This window comes from Hetaerina americana, unplaced genomic scaffold, assembly GCF_022747635.1.
Source record: "Hetaerina americana unplaced genomic scaffold, ioHetAmer1.1.p SCAF_10, whole genome shotgun sequence".
NCBI lineage: Eukaryota > Metazoa > Arthropoda > Insecta > Odonata > Calopterygidae > Hetaerina > Hetaerina americana.
Genome location: NW_027286070.1, coordinates 44,480,798 through 44,503,028, shown reverse-complemented (window position 1 = coordinate 44,503,028; position 22,231 = coordinate 44,480,798). Strand labels below are relative to the sequence as shown.

At 34.9% G+C, this 22,231-nt stretch overlaps 1 protein-coding gene across 9 annotated transcripts in view; it reads right to left on the bottom strand.

The window, feature by feature from the left end:
- The window catches only part of Ufd4 (ubiquitin fusion-degradation 4-like), a 95,894-nt gene that overhangs the window by 70,650 nt on the left and 3,013 nt on the right, over window positions 1-22,231 (bottom strand). For all 9 annotated transcript variants that reach the window (XM_071598592.1, XM_071598589.1, XM_071598593.1 and 6 more), the window contains exons 2-13: window positions 21,016-21,072; window positions 12,777-12,916; window positions 11,695-11,929; window positions 10,992-11,219; window positions 9,497-9,656; window positions 9,215-9,330; window positions 7,623-7,681; window positions 6,442-6,833; window positions 4,344-4,526; window positions 3,012-3,180; window positions 2,767-2,908; window positions 1,755-1,916 (exon numbers count right to left, since the gene is read on the bottom strand). In XM_071598592.1, coding sequence (XP_071454693.1) covers window positions 1,755-1,916; window positions 2,767-2,908; window positions 3,012-3,180; window positions 4,344-4,526; window positions 6,442-6,833; window positions 7,623-7,681; window positions 9,215-9,330; window positions 9,497-9,656; window positions 10,992-11,219; window positions 11,695-11,929; window positions 12,777-12,916 — 1,986 coding nt within the window. In that variant the 5' untranslated portion in view covers window positions 21,016-21,072. The remainder of the gene's footprint in view (window positions 1-1,754; window positions 1,917-2,766; window positions 2,909-3,011; window positions 3,181-4,343; window positions 4,527-6,441; window positions 6,834-7,622; window positions 7,682-9,214; window positions 9,331-9,496; window positions 9,657-10,991; window positions 11,220-11,694; window positions 11,930-12,776; window positions 12,917-21,015; window positions 21,073-22,231) is intronic.

Below are 22,231 nucleotides of genomic sequence, written 5' to 3'. Positions count from 1 at the left end.
GGTATAAATAGAAATGTCACCTCCCTCCTATCAGGAAAAATAATATGGAGTTAATAGGTGAACCTTACTTTTATTTGGCACCTTTGATATTCTATGGATTGCAGCAGCCAAGCAGGAGCTGTATCTGCCTTAAAGATAGACATACTACGTGAATCTTTAACAATATTACTATTTACATGCAATACCAAGGTCTACCTGAAATGGCAACAGTCAATAGTGATTATAGGGCTACTGGGGTAAATCCTGTGGTATTGATGCTGCCCACAACCATCCCTCCTTCCTAATCAATGTGGTAATCACAATAATTGCCTGATAACTGAAAAGTAGTCCCTACTCTTGGGTAGGTGATAATAGGGGTGTCTTGGCAAGCCTATATTTCAGATCTAACATATTTGAATGTGATTTTGAACTAATATAGTAAGTTCAAGTGCTTTTTAATATGTATTTAACAATCCCACTTTTTGTATATATTTTTAGGTTATGTCACATTAATAAGGCTAGGTTATCTCAGAATATTAAAAATGCAGAGAGGTGATGAAATCTACAGGCTTTCCTGAAAATATACTGGTTACCGCAGTTAAATCCGGACAAATGAAACTTCTGTTTAAAAGCAAATTCATTAAAAAAAATATGTATGAAAATAAAAATCCTTTTACATACAAGTGATGGTATCTGTTTAAAGTAACATTACTCAATATAATTCAAATTGAAATTTGTCCGGAGATAACTGCCACACCCTGTATAAATCACAATGAGTTGAACATTTTATTGTGAATGTTATGAAACTTAAAAATCAAATCATTTTGCCATGGCAGGCAAAAGGTATTTGCTATGTGATATCACTACACAAACAATAAATGTTCTGAACTCTTGTAACAGGCTAGCAAACGTTTTCATGGAGTCCTACTTCACAAAGGCTGTGGACTTGGGGACACAGTTTTAAAATATATTCCCGAGCGAACTCAAAATACTTAGGGCAAACACTGGGAAATGGAAAAATTCACACGAGAAATATGTAATTGTGGTCAAAAATGCCCCAATACCATTCCTTTCAAATTAAACAGCCATTTTACAAATTTTCCACACAATTTTCTCCTATTTTTGCAAGTTTATTGCACATTAACAAGATTTTGTTTAACTGACTAGACTTTATTGTATTTTTTCTTAGATTCTGAGCTGAAGGTTCAGCAATTACAACATATATAAGCAATGAGCTGGTTAAATAGAGTTCCAAAGAAACTGCGGGAGATGCCGCAACAGTAACTTTTAACGGAGTCATCCGCTAATGTGCATTTCAATGCAACAATTTCAGAGTGTAAAAATCATTCGCCTTGACTGGGATCCCAGTCAAGGCGAATGATTTTTACACTCTGACATTGTTGCATCAAAGACTGGATTTTATACTGATATTTTCATCATCCATGTCATGGCATGTTTGATGCCCTTATTACACCAAGGAATTTGTCTCTCAGAGGCACAACTACATTAACTCACAAATCACAACTTAAAAATCCACTTAGAATGAATGAATAATGAAAACATAAAATTTCATTTACATATTACATGCTACGTTGACAAAATCATTTCATATTTCTTTTTCTTATTGCTCATTTTATGAAGTTTCATTGGAATTCACGTTAGTCACTGACAAAAGCCCTTTTTAACTTTTAAGCCCTTGATTACTACCCTACTCAATAATGGCATACAAATCAATTGGTGGGTGGAATTAAATACTCCAGAAAACAATAACTTACATTTTCTCCTTTCCTTGAATCCTGAGTCTCTTCTGGTCCAGCCAACTGCATCACTTTGCAAAATATACCCAGACGGGCAAAATGGTCCAGGAAGATATCCTGAGCCTTAATCATCAGATCTTGTATTATTTGCAAAACAACGAGATGACCATCTTCATCCTCCTGCAAACAAATCAACAAAAAGCTCATAATACATTAAGTGAACATAAAGCAAGGTGATATAACACACACACACAGGACAACAACGAAATGATAGATAAATTACTTTTTGTGAGAAATACGAAACTGCTGAGAACCAACTACACACAGATCTCACAATTAAGATAATCTTGAGGAAGAAAATAGAGAGAATGAAACTTAATCCCGGCAGTTTTGCAAACAAGAAATGCAATTTTATCTGAATAGCAGAATAAAATTAAAAATATTCCTGGGGCCTTGGATCACACATGGAAAGGAAAATCATCAAAAGCAGTATTTATCAAATTAATCAGATTAAAGACGACAATCCTTGAAAGAAGTAATATAAAAGATAAAAACAGACAGTGATTATTAGAACAGAGACAGGGAATATGAATCATGTTAAGATATAAGGGAAGTAGAGACAACAAAAAAATAGAAACAATAAAAGGGATTAAAAATAAGTTAAGTTTAAGAAAAGTAAAATTGAATTATAGTTGGAACCACAAAATAGCTTATTGAGTAACTCATATTGGATAGGAGAGCCAAAGTAGACAAGCTGCAATACTGCAGGGTGGTCACCCATTTGGACATTTAACATTCTCGCCTGCCAACCCCGAGGTTGTGGGTTTGATACCCACCTAGGTGGATTTCCTTCAAACTATAGCTTCGGTTTTATAATTGTTTTCAACGTAGTACTTAGGGGTTAAGTAAGAGGGATTATACAATCTCAAACTCACCCCAAAAAATTTACTTGCAATCAATGTAATGTGGCTAGGAAGGAAGGAAGGAAGTGGACATAGTTATAGGGTCACATAGCTTCTGATTGGCATACCTCATTATCCAAGACGGCAGCAAGGACCTCCACAAGCATGGTGCCAAAATTATAAGTTGGAGATTCAGGGATGCAAGCCTCATTCAACAAGGATGGTTGAATATAATGCACCATCTTTTTGATAAGACATAAACTTGCTTTCCTATTTGAGGTAGCAGGAGATAAGAACACATTAACAACAAAGTTCATGTCCTAAGTACTCTTATGCCAATTAATTAACAGTATAACAACATAGGAAAATATACCTGACTGAGGACAGCATTGTACTTTGGAATGTGTTACAGAATACAGGTAATAATCGCCTCAAGTAAATCGGAGCCATTTCAGGATCCCCACGTGGTTCAGTACTTCCTTCTTCTTCACCACCCATCTCATTTGCATCAGCCTTCTTTTCTACAGGAATCATCCACTCCCCTTTAAAATAATTACACCATTATTTAGAATCAAAATACATGATTACCAGAATGCAAATTAAGTAGGGTGCCAAGAAAAGCAATTTCCAATCAAATTCAATATGTCTAAGGCTGGCTGAGCTTGTCAGAACATTGGCATTTTACCATATACCTGCCATCTCTCAGAACTAGAGAAGACTTTTATAAGGATAACTAATTAACCAAGTGAATAAAATTAACGAAAATGTGTATAGTAATGAATGCTACATAAAATGTACACCCAATGTTACCTTAAACTTTAAAATTACAAGAGGACATAACAAAAGTTCTGAAAAATAATCAGCTAAGAATTAGATGAACAAATGCAAATAAATATCAGAGTACCATGCTTCTTTTAAACAAATATTTGTGAATATTACATGTTCTGAAGATTAATACAGAAGAAATGCATTGTTTTTCTTATTATGAGGCCTCCCAATTGCGATTGATGTTGAAATTAAGAGACTGTACATCAAATAACTGAAAAAAAGGAGGCATCCAGACAAATCACCCCACAGTCTGTATGCAACTATTTTATGCAGTAATATGCACCAATTGTACTTGAAGCAAATCTTTGAACCAAATGCATAGATAAAAGTTACCCGAGAAAATGCATAAATGGTCAATAAAATAATTAAAATGTTAATGATTCATTATACTTATATTTCCTTCAGGGAAATCTTAATGGAATCTACTTATCTAATATTGATGCTATGATTATGTGATAGTCAAATCATATTTCTAGGACTGTTGAGCCACATTTTAAAGTTTTATGTCAACAAAATTGCAGTCATTCTCATTTATTAAGTGTCATGTTAATATCCTTTAAGGTCATGGATACATTAAATAATAAAATTCTTCAAATGACCAAGGTTTATTAGTGAATAGAATTTTGATAGCTATAGCTTGGAATTAGAAGTTGATAAAACTAGGACGAATCATTGAATGTAGAAATGATGATTCACAAAAATGAACAAAACTAAGCAGTTAGAGTAATACAGAAATTTCAAACTTTACTCTTTGTCCTAGGGAGTCTGATTCTTTTTTTATTACACTACCTGAAATGTTCATTTATTAACACATCATACTCTAACTAATACATTTATGAAGTTAGCACTAAACTCAGTACTGCCTAGAAAAGTGTACCTGGAGACTGCAATATGGCTGCGACCTCTCTGTGGCCTTCATCATTTCTCTCACGAGCCTTATCTAATGGTGTCTTGCCATCTTCATCCCGCAAGTCTGGATTTGCACCATGGCGAAGTAACACTTTAGCAATTGATGGCCTACCAAAACATGCAGCATAATGAAGTGAAGATGACCTCTGACCTATTAAGATAAAAATGCAGGAATTAAAATAGCTCAAAAACCTTATGCTATTGTATTTGCACTTAATGATGGCGACTTAAATTCTACAACCACTCGCTAGCTAATGTCTACAACTTCCAGGATAGTAACATCACTGCAGGTATTACTGCTATTAGTATATCATTATGAAACTATAAATAACAATTTATTATAAATACATGGGTAGCCTGAAAAGTTTCAGACTCAGAGAATTTCAGAAAAAATGTCTTGTATCTTAGTTAGGTCGGAAACTTTTCAGACCTCCCTCGTACTTATACCTACTTTGAATGATTTTTGTAGCACTTGCATTATACTGTAATAATAATTGTTAGAGGGTAAGGGTGACTAATCTAGTTTGTCACAGAGGTCAAAGTCAGTCAGTCATCACCCTCACAAATAGCTGAGGGTGTAATATTTTTAAGGAAAACTTTCAAATTTTGAACATATTTTCACTGTAAAAGCATTTTAAAATGTCTTCAGGCAGATGTAGTAACCCTTTTGTAATTGTATTAACTTGAGTGACTAAGATGTACTATGAGTATTACATGACTGTGAAGTACAGATCACATATCTTCTAGAGGTTTTTTCTGGAAATTAAACGATATTAATTTTCAATTTAAATTTTTTCAATTGTAAGTCTTTTCAATATTAATGAATTCATTTGACTAGACAGACTGTAACGGTTAACCCAAGACATTTGTTGACAAGGCCATAATAACCACTTAAGATAAAAATGTATGTGGGCAGCATTTAATTATATGAAAGGGTGAAGTTATTTAATTCAAGCAAGTATAAACACCATAGTATAATATTTCAATCATTCAAATTCTACCTGTGCTTCATATTTTTTTTAATACTGACATTAATAAATTTATTTTCACTTTTTAATTTTAAAATGGTAAAATATAATATATGTCACACAAAAACAAAAAATGTACATCTTTTGCTAAACCTAAGTACTACTTGAATGTCACTGTCTGGTGACCGGTGATGGCCAATTTTACTTTCCTTTACAGTGGAAACACATATGAAGGTGCAAAACAAATGTTATATCTGAACATGCAGTTATCATGTTATCGCCTTTTGGTGTTAACTAGCCAGCGGGTGTTTTATCAGTAAATATTTTGCAAAAGTCTTGTCACATTAACTTTATATAAAATATAGGGATTGTTTTTCTATGAATCTCTTTCATTTAGGGTTGTGATTTCAACAGTATTTGCATGCATGCATTTTCCCTGTTTAATCCAGATAGTCAACCATCTGTATAGTTGAATTCCAATGTTTATCCTATCACCAATGTACAAAGATTCAATTTAATTTTGAGGCGTACTTTAATCTGCCAAAATAACTCTGCTGATACAGCTGGAAATAAGCATCATGATAATTGCCTAGATCAGCTGCTAAAAAATCCTTCTGATTTCAAATGAATAAAGATTCTGGTGGATAGGCAGAATTTCAATATGAATCCATTTATAAGCCATTTCAGTAACCAGGTCAGGAAAGTTGTTCAGTCAAGTAAAAAAAAGGGGGCCACAAAAAGAACAAATATTAAATTATCATTATTAATTCTTCCGAGCAAATAGTGAGCACTTGACAATAAAATTAGTATCTAATTTCAAAATTTTAATTTTTGTGCAGGCATTAACTATCACTCGTAAAAACATTCAGCCACTTAGGGTGCAGATTTTAGGCCCTGCTATTACCATTGTACTTAGCATGTAGAGTATGATGCTTATTACATCAAAACTCTATGACAATTACTCCGATTCAAGTGCAATCAAATACATTTCATTTGAGTTCCCATCAGGAAAACCAAATATTCTTTATTTTGATGCATCTATAGGAAATTTTATATGGATTAACAAAATATCAAAAGAAACTAATAACAGAGCCTCACCTTTATTTACATCTGCTCCACGATCACACAAAAATTCAACCATCTCCTGAGTACCAAAGGCAGATGCCCAGTTGAGAAGGGTTTGCCCTACATCATCCATAAAGTTCACTTCTACCCCACCCGAGTCAATTGCTTCCACTAAGGCATTTGTGTCCTTGCTGCGGATGCAGTCTATTAGCTGGCGGTGGGTCTTTTCCCCTGTTCCATCCATTCGACGCAAGCGTGGCAACTGACCACTACCCCCACTGCTCCCAAGCCCACCGGGGACAACAGTCACTCCAGTGCCAGTGGGCAAATGTACACCAGACCCACTCTTTGAAGAGAGAGCTTTGCGACCCTCAAAAAGAAGCACTAGGAGGAGATCTACAAGACGCATAGAGTCCAAACAGCACCTAAGAGAAAGACATTAATGAGCAATGAATGGTACATCATATGTTGACACACTAACAGTAAGATTATGCATTAGACAGCTCTTATCAACCATTTTATTTATCTGTCTTAATTTATGAGAAATTATTTTTCATAATATTTAAAGAAAAAATTAAATAAACTATGTGTACAGTATGAAATATGGATTTCAAACAACAGATGGTGCACCAATTCAGTTTGTGGGATAATGATTAGACACTTATGCCATTTTGTTGTGCCATCAACAAGTGTCGGACATGCACGAGTGATAAATTGAAAAAGTGTTTGCATAGTGTTGTGTTGCTGTGTTCAATACGTCAAAATTTATACCAAACAAAGAGCATACTTTGGCAGCATTATTTTTTTCATTAGAAGAAAACTGTGGCTGAATCATACAGATTACTTTGAGAAACTTATAATTATTCACTATTCTTATTTTAATAATATTTAAAACTTTAATTTGTTTCTGCCTCAAATTTATACGAGTCAAATAGATAGACATAGACTGCTCTTGCCTTAGATTTATATTTGAGCCAAGTATTTCTTCAATATTAATGCTGGAAATATACAGTTATACTTGACCATATCACCTCGTTTTAATTTGTATGCAAATTTTTATCTTTCACAAAAATTAGAAGACATGAATTTCTCAAAAATTTTAAGCTGGATATCATAGGTAACTTGATTGATACATTCCTTGAGATTATCCTTCTTAAGATTAGAAGTTTACTTCTTGATGCAATACATTATTAAATATATTAAAAAATTCTTACCTTTCATCACCTTTCAAAGCCTTCTCAATTGCATCAGGAAGTTCTGACCTCAGCAGATCCTGTAGTAAAAATGAATGCAATTGTAAAATGTTTCCACCGAAAAATAACAGAATTCACCTAAATGTCAGAAAGTTTAAATTTATTTTTATAGCCCTTTCTCAATAATATAAACTATACAATATTAGTAATAATTAAATGGAATTAGACCCTTTTGTTAATTTTGAATTTTGATATCAATGATCAGCCATTTCAGAGTGTGAAATCAACTTAATGTTTTTGTTTTAGTTTCTCAGGACATCTGACCTCTATTTTCTTTGCTATGCAATTAATGCCTGGGACTCAATTGAGAGATTATGAATGAACTATCAACCGTTAAATCACTGACTTGATCAAGGTGTTAACATTCTATCTCATTTAAATTAAATATGGTGTTCCACAAGGTTCTGTATTAGGGCCTTTACTTTTCCTGGTGTATGTGAACGACATTGAAAAAGCTATAATCTCTCCAGAGAATAATAACGTGGTGCTCTATGCAGATGACATAAGTCTAATAGCAGGTCATACTAAATCATCTCAATTAGAAATAGACATGTATGCTATGGCGAATTCAGTCGCTCAATGGCCGCATGTAAATAATTTACAACTAAATGCAAGAAAAACAGTTTACTTGGTATTTAGTAATAGAGACCTTCAGTCAAATATTTCTGTAGAAATAGAAAACCAATTGATTTCTGAGTTAGAACATACCACTTTATTGGGTTTAGAAATAGACAACAAGTTAAGCTGGAGGTTTCAAATGGAAAAATGTAGTAAAAAATTATGTTCAGCCCTATTCCTTTTAAAAAATCTTGCCAACTATTGTAATACAGAAGTATTAATCCCAGTATATCATGGTATATTTGAGTCCATAGCTCGATATGGCATTGTCTGCTGGGGGAGTTCAGCACATGGAAACATCAATAGAATACTCACACTTCAAAAACGTGCGTTAAGGGTTATATTTAAACTAAATGCAAGAAAATCCTGCAGGGAGTATTTCAAATGTCACAAAATCATGACCATTCCCAGTATATATATGTATAATATGATATTGTATGCCTGCACGAAAACACCTTCACTGATCAGAAATAGGGACGTTCACAAGTACGACACCAGGGGCAAGGAAAATCTTCATAATGGCCATTACAGAGTAGCAGTACTAAAAAAAACCCCAGAGGTTTCAGGAAGACTACTGTTTAATCGGCTTCCTGAAGAGTTAAAACGAATACTCCCCCAAGAAAATAAATTCAAAAAAATGTTAAAACATTTCTTTTTAAATAATGTTTTTTATAGCGTCCAAGAGTACACAGAAAGAGCCAATGTAGGAAAATCAACTTTTTTAAATCCTTAATACTCACATATGTCATGTACATTATTATTCCTAAGAACCTGTATACAATTGATGTAATTGAATTTTTGACGAAGCCCATACAATTATGTATTGTTCTATGGCGAATAAAACTATCTATCTATCTATCTATCTATCTAAATGCTGAAATTAAAATGCACAAGGAATATGAGACTTGAGTAAGAATTATACAAAATATGCATACATGGGTTATTGTTGGAGATCCTCTGCATAAAGTGGAAAGCAAGCTAATTATAGTGGAAACTGATGCACATGACTTTGTCTCTGAAGTGGTTGTAGATGTATTGACACCTGGAGTTCCTGCAAAAATAGACAATTCTATTATCTTCACATTTCTAATGTAAAGAAGTTTGAAACCACATACTGTAGCATATAGATTCTCAATCATAATGTACATAAATCAATTATATATTTTCAAGTAAAAAGCACAGATTCCCCACAAATTGTTACATTGTCAAGTACATACCAGGTGCAGCTCCAGTAGCTGTAGTTGGTCCAGCAGCATTTGATAGTCTAGTTAAGAGCTCGTTCACCAAACCATGCTCTGCTAATGGTGCTGGGTCAACGCCTCTGCGAGTGAAACGGTCAGCAAGGGAAGCAAAGCAGCGCAGTGCCCCATCTGACACCTGAAATATAGCATGCAATTTGGTAATACCCACAGATAAATGTTATACTGGCAAACTGCAGTCACACAGATGAATGGAATTAACTGGAATGGAATAAATGAACTGGAATATTGCAGCTGCCCATTTCAATCATATTAACAATTGAATTGAAAACAAATAATTTGAAATGCAAAGATGCCAATTTCGGGAGTTAAAAAGAACTTTTTGGTAATTTGGTAAACAATAAAGCTACACCTTCAGAGAATTATTCCAATATTACTGATTCTCTCCCATTAAAGACTCTTTTCATAGGTATGACTCCTCTTAACAGAAAGGTTGATTTCTTAATGTATCCATGCTATGATGATAGAGATAGGAAAACTGTTGATTATTACATGTGCAGTATAAGAAGGATGTTTAGCAGGGAATGAATAACTGATCGTAACACTTTTCCACTTGATATCAAGTCTGAATAGCTGAGTAGACAGCTATTGATTAAATATCAAAGCAAAAGAACTAACAAAATATAGAGTGTCCAAAAATAGCAGTCAAACACTCAGACACTTTTCCCTATTTCAATGTAACTATGGAGTTTCAGTTTAGTTGGCATTATTTTTGGTGTTTAACAATTCATGAAAGATTTTGCTAAATATGTTACATGGATTTGAAACTGTCCATAAAAGAGAAGAGGTGCATTTTGATAGAAAAAGCAGTCATTCTCATGGACTTCAAGTAAAGTAAAACTTTCCATTAACAGACTTCTCTATGAACACCTCTGATCAACAAACAAACAGCACTTGGTCCCACCAAAACTCTGTACAACAACTTCAATATGAGATATTATTATTAGGATGTATATTTTCGAATTAAATGCATGGTCTAGAGCTATTATATGAGTAGCTTTAACCTGTATGCCTTTGCTTTTCCAAAAGTCACTGAAAGAGTGAAGGGAAATTTCCAACAGAATTTTATACACCCACCTCATACTCTTTTTCTCAAACTTTCACATTAAAAAGAAATGCATAACAATAACCGGATTATAATATCAGAGAAAGTGCAAGAATAATTCGAAAGCATTCAATCCATCATTTTCCTTCATGTTTTTCATAGTACGAGAACACCTAATGTATATACATTAGCTATATTTGCTATATTCCAAATAGTCTGCTATCTTTCTTTGTTGTAAGGATTTTTAAGCTTTTTCTTTGATATGCATCAGATCAAAGCAGCAATCAAGTCACACCATTCATAAACCACAGTTTTTAAATTCCACGACCACTTAGGAATCATGTTAGAATATACGTTTTTCCATTTTTCCCAATGATTTAAACAACACACAATTTTCTTATCACTCACGTGAGAGTCTTCATGCTTCAGCAAGGTAGATAGAGATTCAACACATGGAGGTAGAGATGTATCTTGTGGTTCAACCTTGGTACACAGCCTGGACACCACAGCCATTGCTGAATGCAAGGTATCCTTGTGTGCACGCCACCCATTTTCTCTTACAAATGAAAGTACACATCCAAGACCTCCAGATTCAAACACAGCTCCAGCTTCTCGGGTACAGATCAGCTCTAACACCTAACACAAATAGAGGTTTCATCAAAATGTTTTAACAGATCTATTGATTCCAACAAATATTACAAGAATGTAAATACATATATAATACTGCTGAGCGCTTTAATATATAAAATTGTGCACTTTTCATTCTTCTGATATCTGAGATTTAATGTAATGTAATAGGAGTAAATATATACATCATAAATTAAAAGGTTCCTTGGAAGCATTTTTTTGGTTTAAAAGATTCAAGTAAAGATAAGTAATTGCTAGTTCCAGCACAACACCCCTGGGTTATAAATAATAAAATAGTTCCTTAGGTGTAACTGGGATATTGTAAATCAATATGGTAGGCTGTTGCTTTAATATGGGTTCACGAACTTCACATTCATTTTATGATCATGCATTGAACTATGCAATTCATTATTACAGCCAATATTCCTTAGCATAACTGCAAACATGACAAAAAAAACATTGCCTCCTATTCACAAAAACAAACCTTAATGCATTGTTCTGCAAGATCCTTTGATGTACGAGATGCAAGCTCAGCCACAACCAAACGATTGCATATGGCTTTGACAGCACCATCAGTAGCTATTATCCTTCTAGTGCATTCAGCTGAGACATCAAGGTAGTATGTAATTGCACGAGCTGTTACTTCTAGGACATTGTCTGGAGCACACTCATCAAGGAATATACGACAGAGAGCTGGCAGAAAGGCACGTGGAGGACAACTGAAATAAAAATGAAGAATTGGTGAATACCCACTGAACACAGTACAAAATAATGCTTTAGCATAAAACCCCTTGCTTGGACCTTAATTTTCACATACAGCATGAACAACTGCCTAAATTTTTGCAATTTTAACAGTTTCTCTCAACAACCAACAAGTATGGCAAGGGATGCTAAGAAGAACAAAGATTAAAAGTGCACTTGGGAACTCATATTATCTTCCCATCTCACTGCTGAATGATGAACTTTCTTGGATTTGTACATAATAATTTTACAATGTTTAATTTGTATTAATGTATTATCAACCCATCTATATCTACTAACAGGTGTCATAAAGTGACAAATTTTAAAATTAAAATCGACCGAGTGCCAATCTCATGTGTGTGTGAAATCTAGCATCAATTTAAACTGTCCAAATATTATTTTTTATTAAGTTATGTTCCGACACTTGCTCATTTGTGATTTAACCACATTTTTCACAGGTGAAGAAGAGTACCATGATGCAGTTGCAGCTTGAATAAAATTTAAGGTATTTAATATAGCTACCAACTTTCTGGAAACATTTTACTCCATCATTAATGGCTCCTATTGAGTGAATCACACACAGTCAACTTTAGAGATGAGCATGGTGCCATCAAAGCTACAAACTACATTAAGAATTTTTACCGTTATATTTACAGCATGGATATCATGTTGCATGACTGTATTTCTCTTTGTCTAATTTGCAGTGAAAAGTGACTTCAGTGATTAGACAACCTTAAAACCACACTTAAAATAACTAACAAAAACCTAAACCAGGCCTACGTATTACATTTCTAAAGACGATTATGAAGCAAACAAATCCAATACCTCTCAAAACACCGATCCACATTGTCAGACATGAGCAGCAACATGCAAAGCTGTTCCAATGCAATCAACTGCATGTCTCTCTCCTCTCCCTGTCCCATACTCAGCCATTCCAAAAGAGTTTCTGGATCCACTTCCGCCATCTAAAACAAATTTCAAATCAAACACCAATACAACAACTTTGCATATTCAATAGTATTCTCAATACAAAGCCACTGTTTCTTCTCCCTTTCATGAATATAAATTCACCCAATGCTACTTATACATTTTCCCAGCAAATTTTATAAGCAAAGCAAACGCTTCACATGCAGTAAATGAAAGAAATTTAACACAGTCTACGAAAGCAATTATATTCTAAACCAGGGTATTATCAACAGGTATTTCAAAGTTCAAAGTGGTAGATTAAGTCATAACATTGGGAGGGAAAATAGTTCTATGGAATATATGTATGTATTAAGTTACTTTCATTTGCACATGGAAGTACCACAATGTAAGTTTGAAAAAATTAAGTTTACTATAGTAATTTCGTGAGTGGCATTCACTTTTAAGACGCAAGGGAAAGAGGCACTAACCCTAATAAAATCAAGAAAAATATAATAAAAATCAAATGTTTTTAACTCTCTGTATACCTTTTCAAACAATACTATGCAGCAATCAATGGGGTTAATAATATAGGTTTTTCATGGATAAACCTCCACTTGTCCTGAACCTGTCTCCAGATATATAAAAAAATTCATAATAAAATAAAAAGTTCAAACTGTGTATTATGATCCCTAAGTATAGTGTGTTCAACAAATTATTATAGTTTTATTGTACTCATATATAAACTCATTTTCCTCCTCATGGCCTATGTGGTATAAGGGCTTCTGTGTCCTGATGATCCCTAGAGCTTTACCAATAGGAGCAATGATAACTTCTCCAGTGGGATTCACCCAAAGTAGATAGGTCGAAAGGTAGGAACAAGGCCAAAGAATGTGGCTTCCGTTCCACAGTGAAGGCTTCAAAATAATTTGACCCCAGTGGGTTGGCCATTTTAGTGATGGTGTCATGTTAATAGCACTATTAAGGAAGGTGATGGGAAGCCACCTATATTGAATTACCTATATGACTATGTTACACAAAGATAATAGCATGAGTTTTGGCAACTATGGGATATGGCGTGGATTGAGATGGTGCGGTGGCTATCATACTGGCTTACCACCCAGAGGCCTGGGTTTGAAACCCAGAGGTGTTGAATATTTTTCAGTGGTATCTCGATAACTACTTGAGGTGCTTTGTGGAGGGCACTTTGAGTGAGTATGCCATGCATCAGATGGGACGTTGAACTGTGGACCCCTTGGCACCTTTCGTCAAGAGTAGGCTATGCCAACGCCGGTTTTATCTCCACCCTTCATCCTTTCCAGTCCATCCCTAATGGCTCATATGACCTCAGTTTTTGGTCGCCTTCCCTAAATACTACTAGCCCACTAGGCCATGTGTAAAGCTAGACAGTGGGAGAAGAAGGGCTTCTAAGGTCGTCATATCATGAAAATCTGCCGAGCATAATCAACAGCAGTAGCAGAAGACACAGAAGAGGATTGAAATAAATACAATAGGGACTTGGAATATTAGGAGATGCTAAGGAAAAAGCAAAATTAGAGAATATAAAGTGAGAGATGGAAAGAGGAAATAAAGATATTTCAGTTCTTGGCAAAGTGATATGGGAGAATAGCAGAGATTACTTTAGCAATAGTTGTAGAGTAAAAGCAAGCATAGAAGAAGAGAGCCAGCAATGTTTGGCAATAATGTTGAACAATACGGTAGGAAGAAACATAGCAAGCAGCTGATACAATATCATCACTATAAATAAAAGTATAACCAACGAACTTGGTCATTGTTCAGGTCTACATGCCACAACCAATTACACGGAGGAAGAAGTCAACAGGGTTTATGATCGTTACATGACATCATTGCACTTGGAAGGAATTATTTCATATTGATTGGAGATTGGAAAGAAGTGGTAAACAAAGGAAGAGTTATGAGTGAGGTAGTGGATTATGGTTTAGGAACAAGGATTGACCACAAGGAGGAACCAATAGAGTTCTGCAAGAAATAGGGTTTAATCATAATGAAATGCCACAATTAGCATAGGTATGCAAGGAAAATGCCCAGAGATTAGTTGTACTAGATTATGGTTAGGCACAGAGCTATAAACAGTATGATTAATTTGATTTCCTGGGGGAGGATGCAGATTCAGATCATAATTTAGTAATAATGAAGTGTAGTGTCAGATTCAAAATTATAAAATAGGGACGGTGGCAGAGGAAATAGAATGTATAAGTATTAACTGAAATGATAAGAAAGGATAATCAGCAGGCTGTAGAAAAAATCATTAACGAAGTAAAAGGCAGTAAAAGAAAAGTGAGAACATATCAAAAAACAGTCAACAAAGGCCACAAACTAAAGTATAAAGTTATTAAAAGGGACAAGAAGAAGAAAATGATTAATAACATATGAGATGATTACCAAGATATATAAGAGAAGGAAATGGAAGAACATAAACACATAGATAGGGAGAAGAAAGTATAGAGTTGATTGATAAAAAGGGGGTAAACTAAGAGGGCAAAGAATTCATGATGAAAGTCACAGTACAAGGATATGAAAATTTTATAAAGAAAGAGTTAAATTGGTACACCATACAAGAAGGTGAAAGCACTATCAGAAAGTAAGTAGGAAAAATCAATGCTAATCAAAGATAAATCAGGAAAATTCTCAACTGAATCAGGAAATATTTTTTAGACAAATAGAAAAAGACATTATGCCGTCAAGTTTAGACAAAGAAAAAAAATAGAGCTTACATGAGGATAGTTTAGATCTAGATACTTGACAGCAAGATAGAAAGAGCATCAATGGAAATGAAACCAAAGTCTGTGGGTTTAAACAACATTTTGCCAGAACTACTTAAAAGTTTAAGAAAACATGAAAGAAAGATTTTTTATGTTCTAATTTCCAGCATTTAAGAGGGAGGAAATTTGTCAGATTGGTGTTAGTTCATATTTCTAAAAAAGGTAATGAAGCCATGAGAACTACAGAAAAATAAGTTTGATTTTTCTAGAAGCCTAAGTGATTCTCTGGATCAACAATAAAGGGATGGAGAGCAGGGTAAATGACTATGGATGATCAAATTTTCAGGGAAGGGAGAGGTATCCATCATGCCATAGCAGTAATGCAGTCAATAATAGAGAGGAACATGGAATACATTCATGATGTATTCATCCGTTCTATAGATTTCAAAGAGGCATTTCCCAGAGTAATTGGGAATATTTAAAATGGAATGGAGGGATGGGACATTTATCTGCAACCTGTACATGTCTGAGACTGCTCAGGTGGGAATGGCTGATGGAGAGTCCGGATGGTCAGTGTTACAAAGGAGCACGCCAGGGATGTCCATTATCATCTGTACTTTTCAACGTAAGCGGAGGAAATGGTTGAAGAGGAATGTGAAGAATTGTAGATAGGAATGAAAATCTGAGGTAAGGTGGTGTATTATCCATTAAATCAGGGACATTTGTGGATTATCAAGCTTTAGTTTGCCAGTCTGTCAAGGGGTTGCAAGCATTACTCAGCACATAGGAAAGTCAGTGCAATAGGCAAGGGCTGAGAATCAATCTAAGCAAAACTATGGTTTAGCCATTTTATTGAAAGAGGAAAGCAAAATCAAATATTAAAATAGTAGTTCATAGAGCAGGTTGAAGTTTACTCAGTGTTTTGAATCAAAATGGTCAAAGTTGAGGAGCATAATTTTATACAGCACAGAAAAATGATTGTTGAAGCAAGACAATTAGATGAATTGTAAGGTTTTTGAAATGTGGATGCAGAGAAGAATTGAAAAGATTAAATGTATGGAAAGGAAAACAAACAAGGACGAAGAGAGGGGATTATTTAGAGAACTCTAGAGGAGGCAGGTAAAATGGATGCTGAGCATTTTGATTAGTAAGGCAAGGTTGAAGACTGGGATAGAGGGAATTTAGATAGCCAAGGAAGGGGATGGGATATAGATGCTGGACAGAATAAAGGAAGAATAGAAGTATGCCGAATTTGAGAGGTTTATTGGCAGCATCACATGTCAGGTTGCAGTTTGAAGGAGAGCCTAGGAAATGTAATATTGTGCTGTTGTATTGTGTGCTTCCATTAAAAACTTTAAATGCTAGATTCATTTCTTAATCAGTAGATACTAAAACAATACACTCATATAAAAATATAGTTGGGGTGAATTCCACAACTATTTATGAGTAAATACCTAAATCCATGTACAACCTAGCATGCACTAACTTGTATATGTCAAAAGAAGCAATCTGTATTATTTGGAACTTGGAAAATAGTGTCTTATAACAATGGTGACTCTTCCACCTATCTTGATTTACATATCTCTAATCTTTGTAAAAAAAACCATGCACATGTTTCAACATAATTGTAACCATATCTCCGTAACATACATTGTAATTGATACTCATTTTACTATTCATAGGTTGAAACTATACTAGGTGAATTTAGTGTATTCTTCAAGCAAAAGTTACAATACACTCTCTCTACCTGTAAAAAAAAAACAACCCATTGGCTTACAAACAAAAGGCTTCGACATTTCCCCTTATTTTCAATCTTGTTAAATTATGTTCAGTGTTGAAATCATTCAAACACTCACTGCTTGGTTCCTACAAGCCTTTTTTTTATCACAATTTTTCCAAGATGAAATGATTTCATATTTGACTCTTGTATGTGCAATCATTTTGTGAATAATGTTTTCACATTGCCAGGGGTTACTTTCATGATAAGTCTGAATCCAATCCAGAACCTTGACCAGTTGTCATCCACTGATACATTATAGCCGATATTACATATTTGTGAAGACACTACAATAAAGAAGGCATTATATGGCTTTATTAGCTTGATTAGCACCATCAGAGCATGAAAACAAAATTCTTCCGGGGCATTCCTAGGAAATAAGCTTTGTAAAAGACAATTTAATATCCTTCACTTTCAAAATGAAATTACTTTTGTCTTTCATCACCTTTATTTGTACTTTGAAATGTCAGACCACAACATTGGATTGCTGCACATGGTACAAGCACTCAGATGATAAAACATGTTAGTGTCCACAACAACTCAAGGTCAAATTACCATGCAAGCTTCCGTTATCAACTCTGGCCATTACGAAGGAAAGATCTTTACAATAGCTCAAGTTGAAAAGGTTCCTTTTGGGAGTGATGACAGAATAAGAAATAATAGTGAAGGGCAAGTTTGGCATTTGTGATCACTGAGATGAAAATGACTAATGACCTAAATTTTTCAGTTGAAGATGAAGACAGGCTACCAGTTGATTCTAAAAAAATGCCATAATAGATGTGTGGAAGTGGTGTCCAAACAAATGGAGTGTGTAATAAATCATATGAGCCACTATGCCCTACAAATTGATGAATGCATGAATGGAAAAATCTTTGCATGGAAATGTGAAAAATATATTTTTACTCCAGCACATCGAAACATCCCTCCAAAGTTAATCTTCCTCTCCTCCGATAATAGTTTCAACTCGTCAGCAGCAGATTCTACCCAGAGCAATACATTGAAGAATTTAGAAGGCGTACCCTAATACCATTACGGAAATTAAAGAATTTCCTGCCACAAAAGTAAAGTTTTTGCATAATATCATTGTAGTTTATTTTCCATTCAAATTTATGTTTCAGGGCACAAGCTACATAGTGTCATCAACATCTACCATAGTGAGATTATATTCTACAATAAAATTTTAGAGAAGTCATAAAAAAGAATATTTTTCACTTTGAAGTAAAATACACGAGCAAATGTTTCTTTTAGAATTATGCCATTGACATATCAGACTATTTCTGGAGCTATTCAATGAATCAAACAGTTATTTTCACCACAAAATGGATTATACGGTACAGCAGTTAAATCTGGATTAATAAAACTTTTGTTTAAAAGCTAATGTAGTACAAAAAATACGTTGAAAATGAGAATCCTTTTACATACAAGTAGCGATATCTGTCAAGAGTATGTAACCCCCTTCAGCTCAATGTAGCCCCGTTCAGCTGCAATTACCACTTACAATCTTGTCCTGAATCAATCACACGTACTCTTTAAAACAGTACTGGCCATATTCGCAAATGCTGCTATGATAGCGGTGTGTAAAGATGTGACATTAGGGTGCCTCATCTTAATAGTAACTCTTGCATCTACACTGCAAGCATAATAGTCAAGTGGGCTTCAAGTCCACCCTATTCAGGGGCCAGAACTCCATGGGCCAGAACAGGTCAGAGTTATCTGAGAACCAGTTTTGGACTAAATGACTCGTATGAGCAGGTGCACTGTCCTGTTGAAAGACATGTTGTCATCCCAAGGCCACAGTTATCATCCAAGGTTATTGGATGGTAATTTGCAAATTTTTGTCAACATTTGCAAATTTGCAAAAATTTGAAAATTTCCACTGATATAAGCACCTGAGTGTTTCCCCTCGCTGGGTTAGCGAAAGCTTTCACAGACTTCTCTTAAGCATTATAGCTAGTCACAATATCGTTAACAGTTGATCTGGGGTACCCGAAGAATCGAACTATTTCACTGGGCAAACACCCAGGCCAAGCACTTTTGATAATAGTGGCTCTTAAATTGTACTCCACCTTTGTACGTAACATCTCAGCTATTTTGAGGTTATGAATGTTTACAAGATGCCTATAGCTTTCAAGAACGCCAATCATGACCACCAGTGAAACTACAATTTGGTGGGAAATTCAAATTAAAATTTGTCCTGAGATAACCGCTGTACATTGCTGCAACACGCGATCAAAAATAAAACTAAACATTTCTTACAGGAAATATTTGTCTATAATTTTCTCAGCTTTCAATTTTCAGATATTATTGTTCATTAAGTAATTAAAAAGTGAAACACTGGAAGACATTTTAAATACAGCATGTGTTCCAAAAGTAATGCCATTATTTTTTTGTAATTTATTAATAGATTTGCACAAATACTTAAAATTCTTCTAAGTACTGTGCTTGGTCCTCTACGTATTTTTTCCAATGACTCTGTTGTGACCGGTATATGCCCTGAAGGCATCTTCAGGAACCTCTTGCGAGGTATTTGTCATTGCTGATTGGATCTCTTCTAGGGACGAAAAATGGGGTCTATTAAGGACAGCCATAACCTGAGGGAACAAAAAGAAGTCTGCGGGGCCAAAATCAGGACTATATGGGGGGGTGGGGCAGCTTTGGCTCCTGGTGTGCAGCCAGAAACTTGCGGACTTGTAGCACGTTGTCGTGATGGAGTTGCCAGGTAAAGGAGATGTCTTTCCTCATCCTAATCACCCTTTTTCAGAGTCTTTCCAGCATGTCCACGTACTAGGCAGCGTTATCTATCTGTCCTTGAGGAACAAACTCCTAATGGACCACTCCTTTACTGTCGAAAAAGACAATGAGCATTGTTTTCAATTTTTATTTGCTCATTCTTGCCTTTTTGGGCTTCTGGAACTGGTCAGTGTGCCACTGAAGGGTTTCACCATCTTGTTTCTGGCTCGTATTCAAAAACCCAGGTTTCATCACCAGTGACGAAGTTGTCCAAATAATCAAGTTCATTTCCAATATGTTGCAAAAGTTCATTTGAAAATTCTGCTCAGTTGGCCTTTCATGACACAGCACTCAGAGGTTTACAATAACTGACGTCCTGATGCTTCCACAGCTTAGAAAGCCCTGAGACCAGTTTCACGACAAAGCTTAAGTCTCCCCATTTACTACTAGTGGTTCGATCCCACTCCGACCTATAGGAGCAGTGCAGGAAATTCAATTGCATTACTTTTGGAATGCACCCTGTATTAAATCTCGCTTGAATAAATTTCCATGCAGAAACGGAAATAAGTCCATAATTGGTGACATTTTCTAATCAAAATATTTCATGGAAATAAATAGTAATGTATAATTTATCCCTGGCATACATTTTAGCCCTAGAACAATGAAATAATTTTATTTTTATACAAAAAGAATCATGAAGTATGGATGGGAAGTTGCATACAATTTCAACATGAAAGACTGTCAGAAGCTACAACAGTATGATGTTTCACATTTACATGGTGACAATTTAGAGAGTATTATGATTAAGCATATGTGAAAAAAACTATCTAATGAACAACATCAAGTAAAGTTTATCTACATTGCCAAAGGAAGGATGCCTAAGACTTAAGGTAACTAGAGATTAAATTACCTTGATGACAGAATATCCAGGCCCCAAGGAAACTGGCCCTCTGGCTACAACCTAGTCCTGAAATATAACAAAACAAGATATGAATCAAAACGATTTAGCAAAAGGAGAATGACAGATATGGTATCATTTCATTCCTAAAGCTTATCAACCATTTGGTGCAACCCGGTTACAGTTAAAATTTTTATGAGGGTGGTCCATCATTTAATGGATTCCCATTCCCTATTTTCCAAACCAACATATGCACCCTTTTGTCAGACATTTCTCCCAGGTGTCTTGAAGTCAATTCGGTATTATTTGTGGATCATCCCTCATCTTTTCATGCCGCTGATGCAACTCAATTTGGTTTTAAAACTATAATATTGAGTTATGCCAGGTCCTGGTAGTTTACAGTCAACGGTTTACTAAGTTACATAAGACTATTTAACTAAATTCTTCCTCATTGGGAATCCATAATTTCCATTCCTTACTCCTGGACTGCATATCAAATTCATTTAACGTTTTTTACTCTGACCCTTTTCCCCATTTCTCCCTAATTTTTGAAAATATTGACTGATTCCATCCTGTTTTCCCTAAATCATGACTTACTGGCCAAAATAGCCATCGTATGGTGAAAACTATATGCACCTAGTCTGCTACTTACAACCCAGAGAGCTGATGAATGGCTTTTGACATATACTAATCCCTTAGGTGGTTAGTGGTTAAACAGGATCATATTTTTTTTAGAAATGACTGGAGAAAAACCCAGCATTAGTATTTGCCTAAACTTAAGTAAAAAGAACCATGGAATTCACAGTTTAAAATCACATTTGACTAACAAGATTAATTATGAACGCAAAATTCACCACTGATGACTTTCAGACTATAAAAAATTATTTTGAAAGAACATGGTATACGGCCAGGTTCCAACTACCAAGTGATTCGGGAAGCTAAACTCACAAGGGCTAAATAAGGCAATGATGTGATTATTTTAAATAACCAAATGCTCTAAATTTCTTTGTATTTTACTATTATCAGAATATTAGACTTTTTTCTCAGAGATGATGCAATCTCACATAGCACTTACTGGATGAAGCCCCACACAATATATACTGAAACATTTATACCCAAGCCAAAAAATAATTGAGGGTTCAGATTGGTGTGTGTGTGTGTTGTGAATAGTTTACCGACCTTGAGGGCCCAGATTCAAATAGATGTGATGAAATTTTCCAAGGCATCC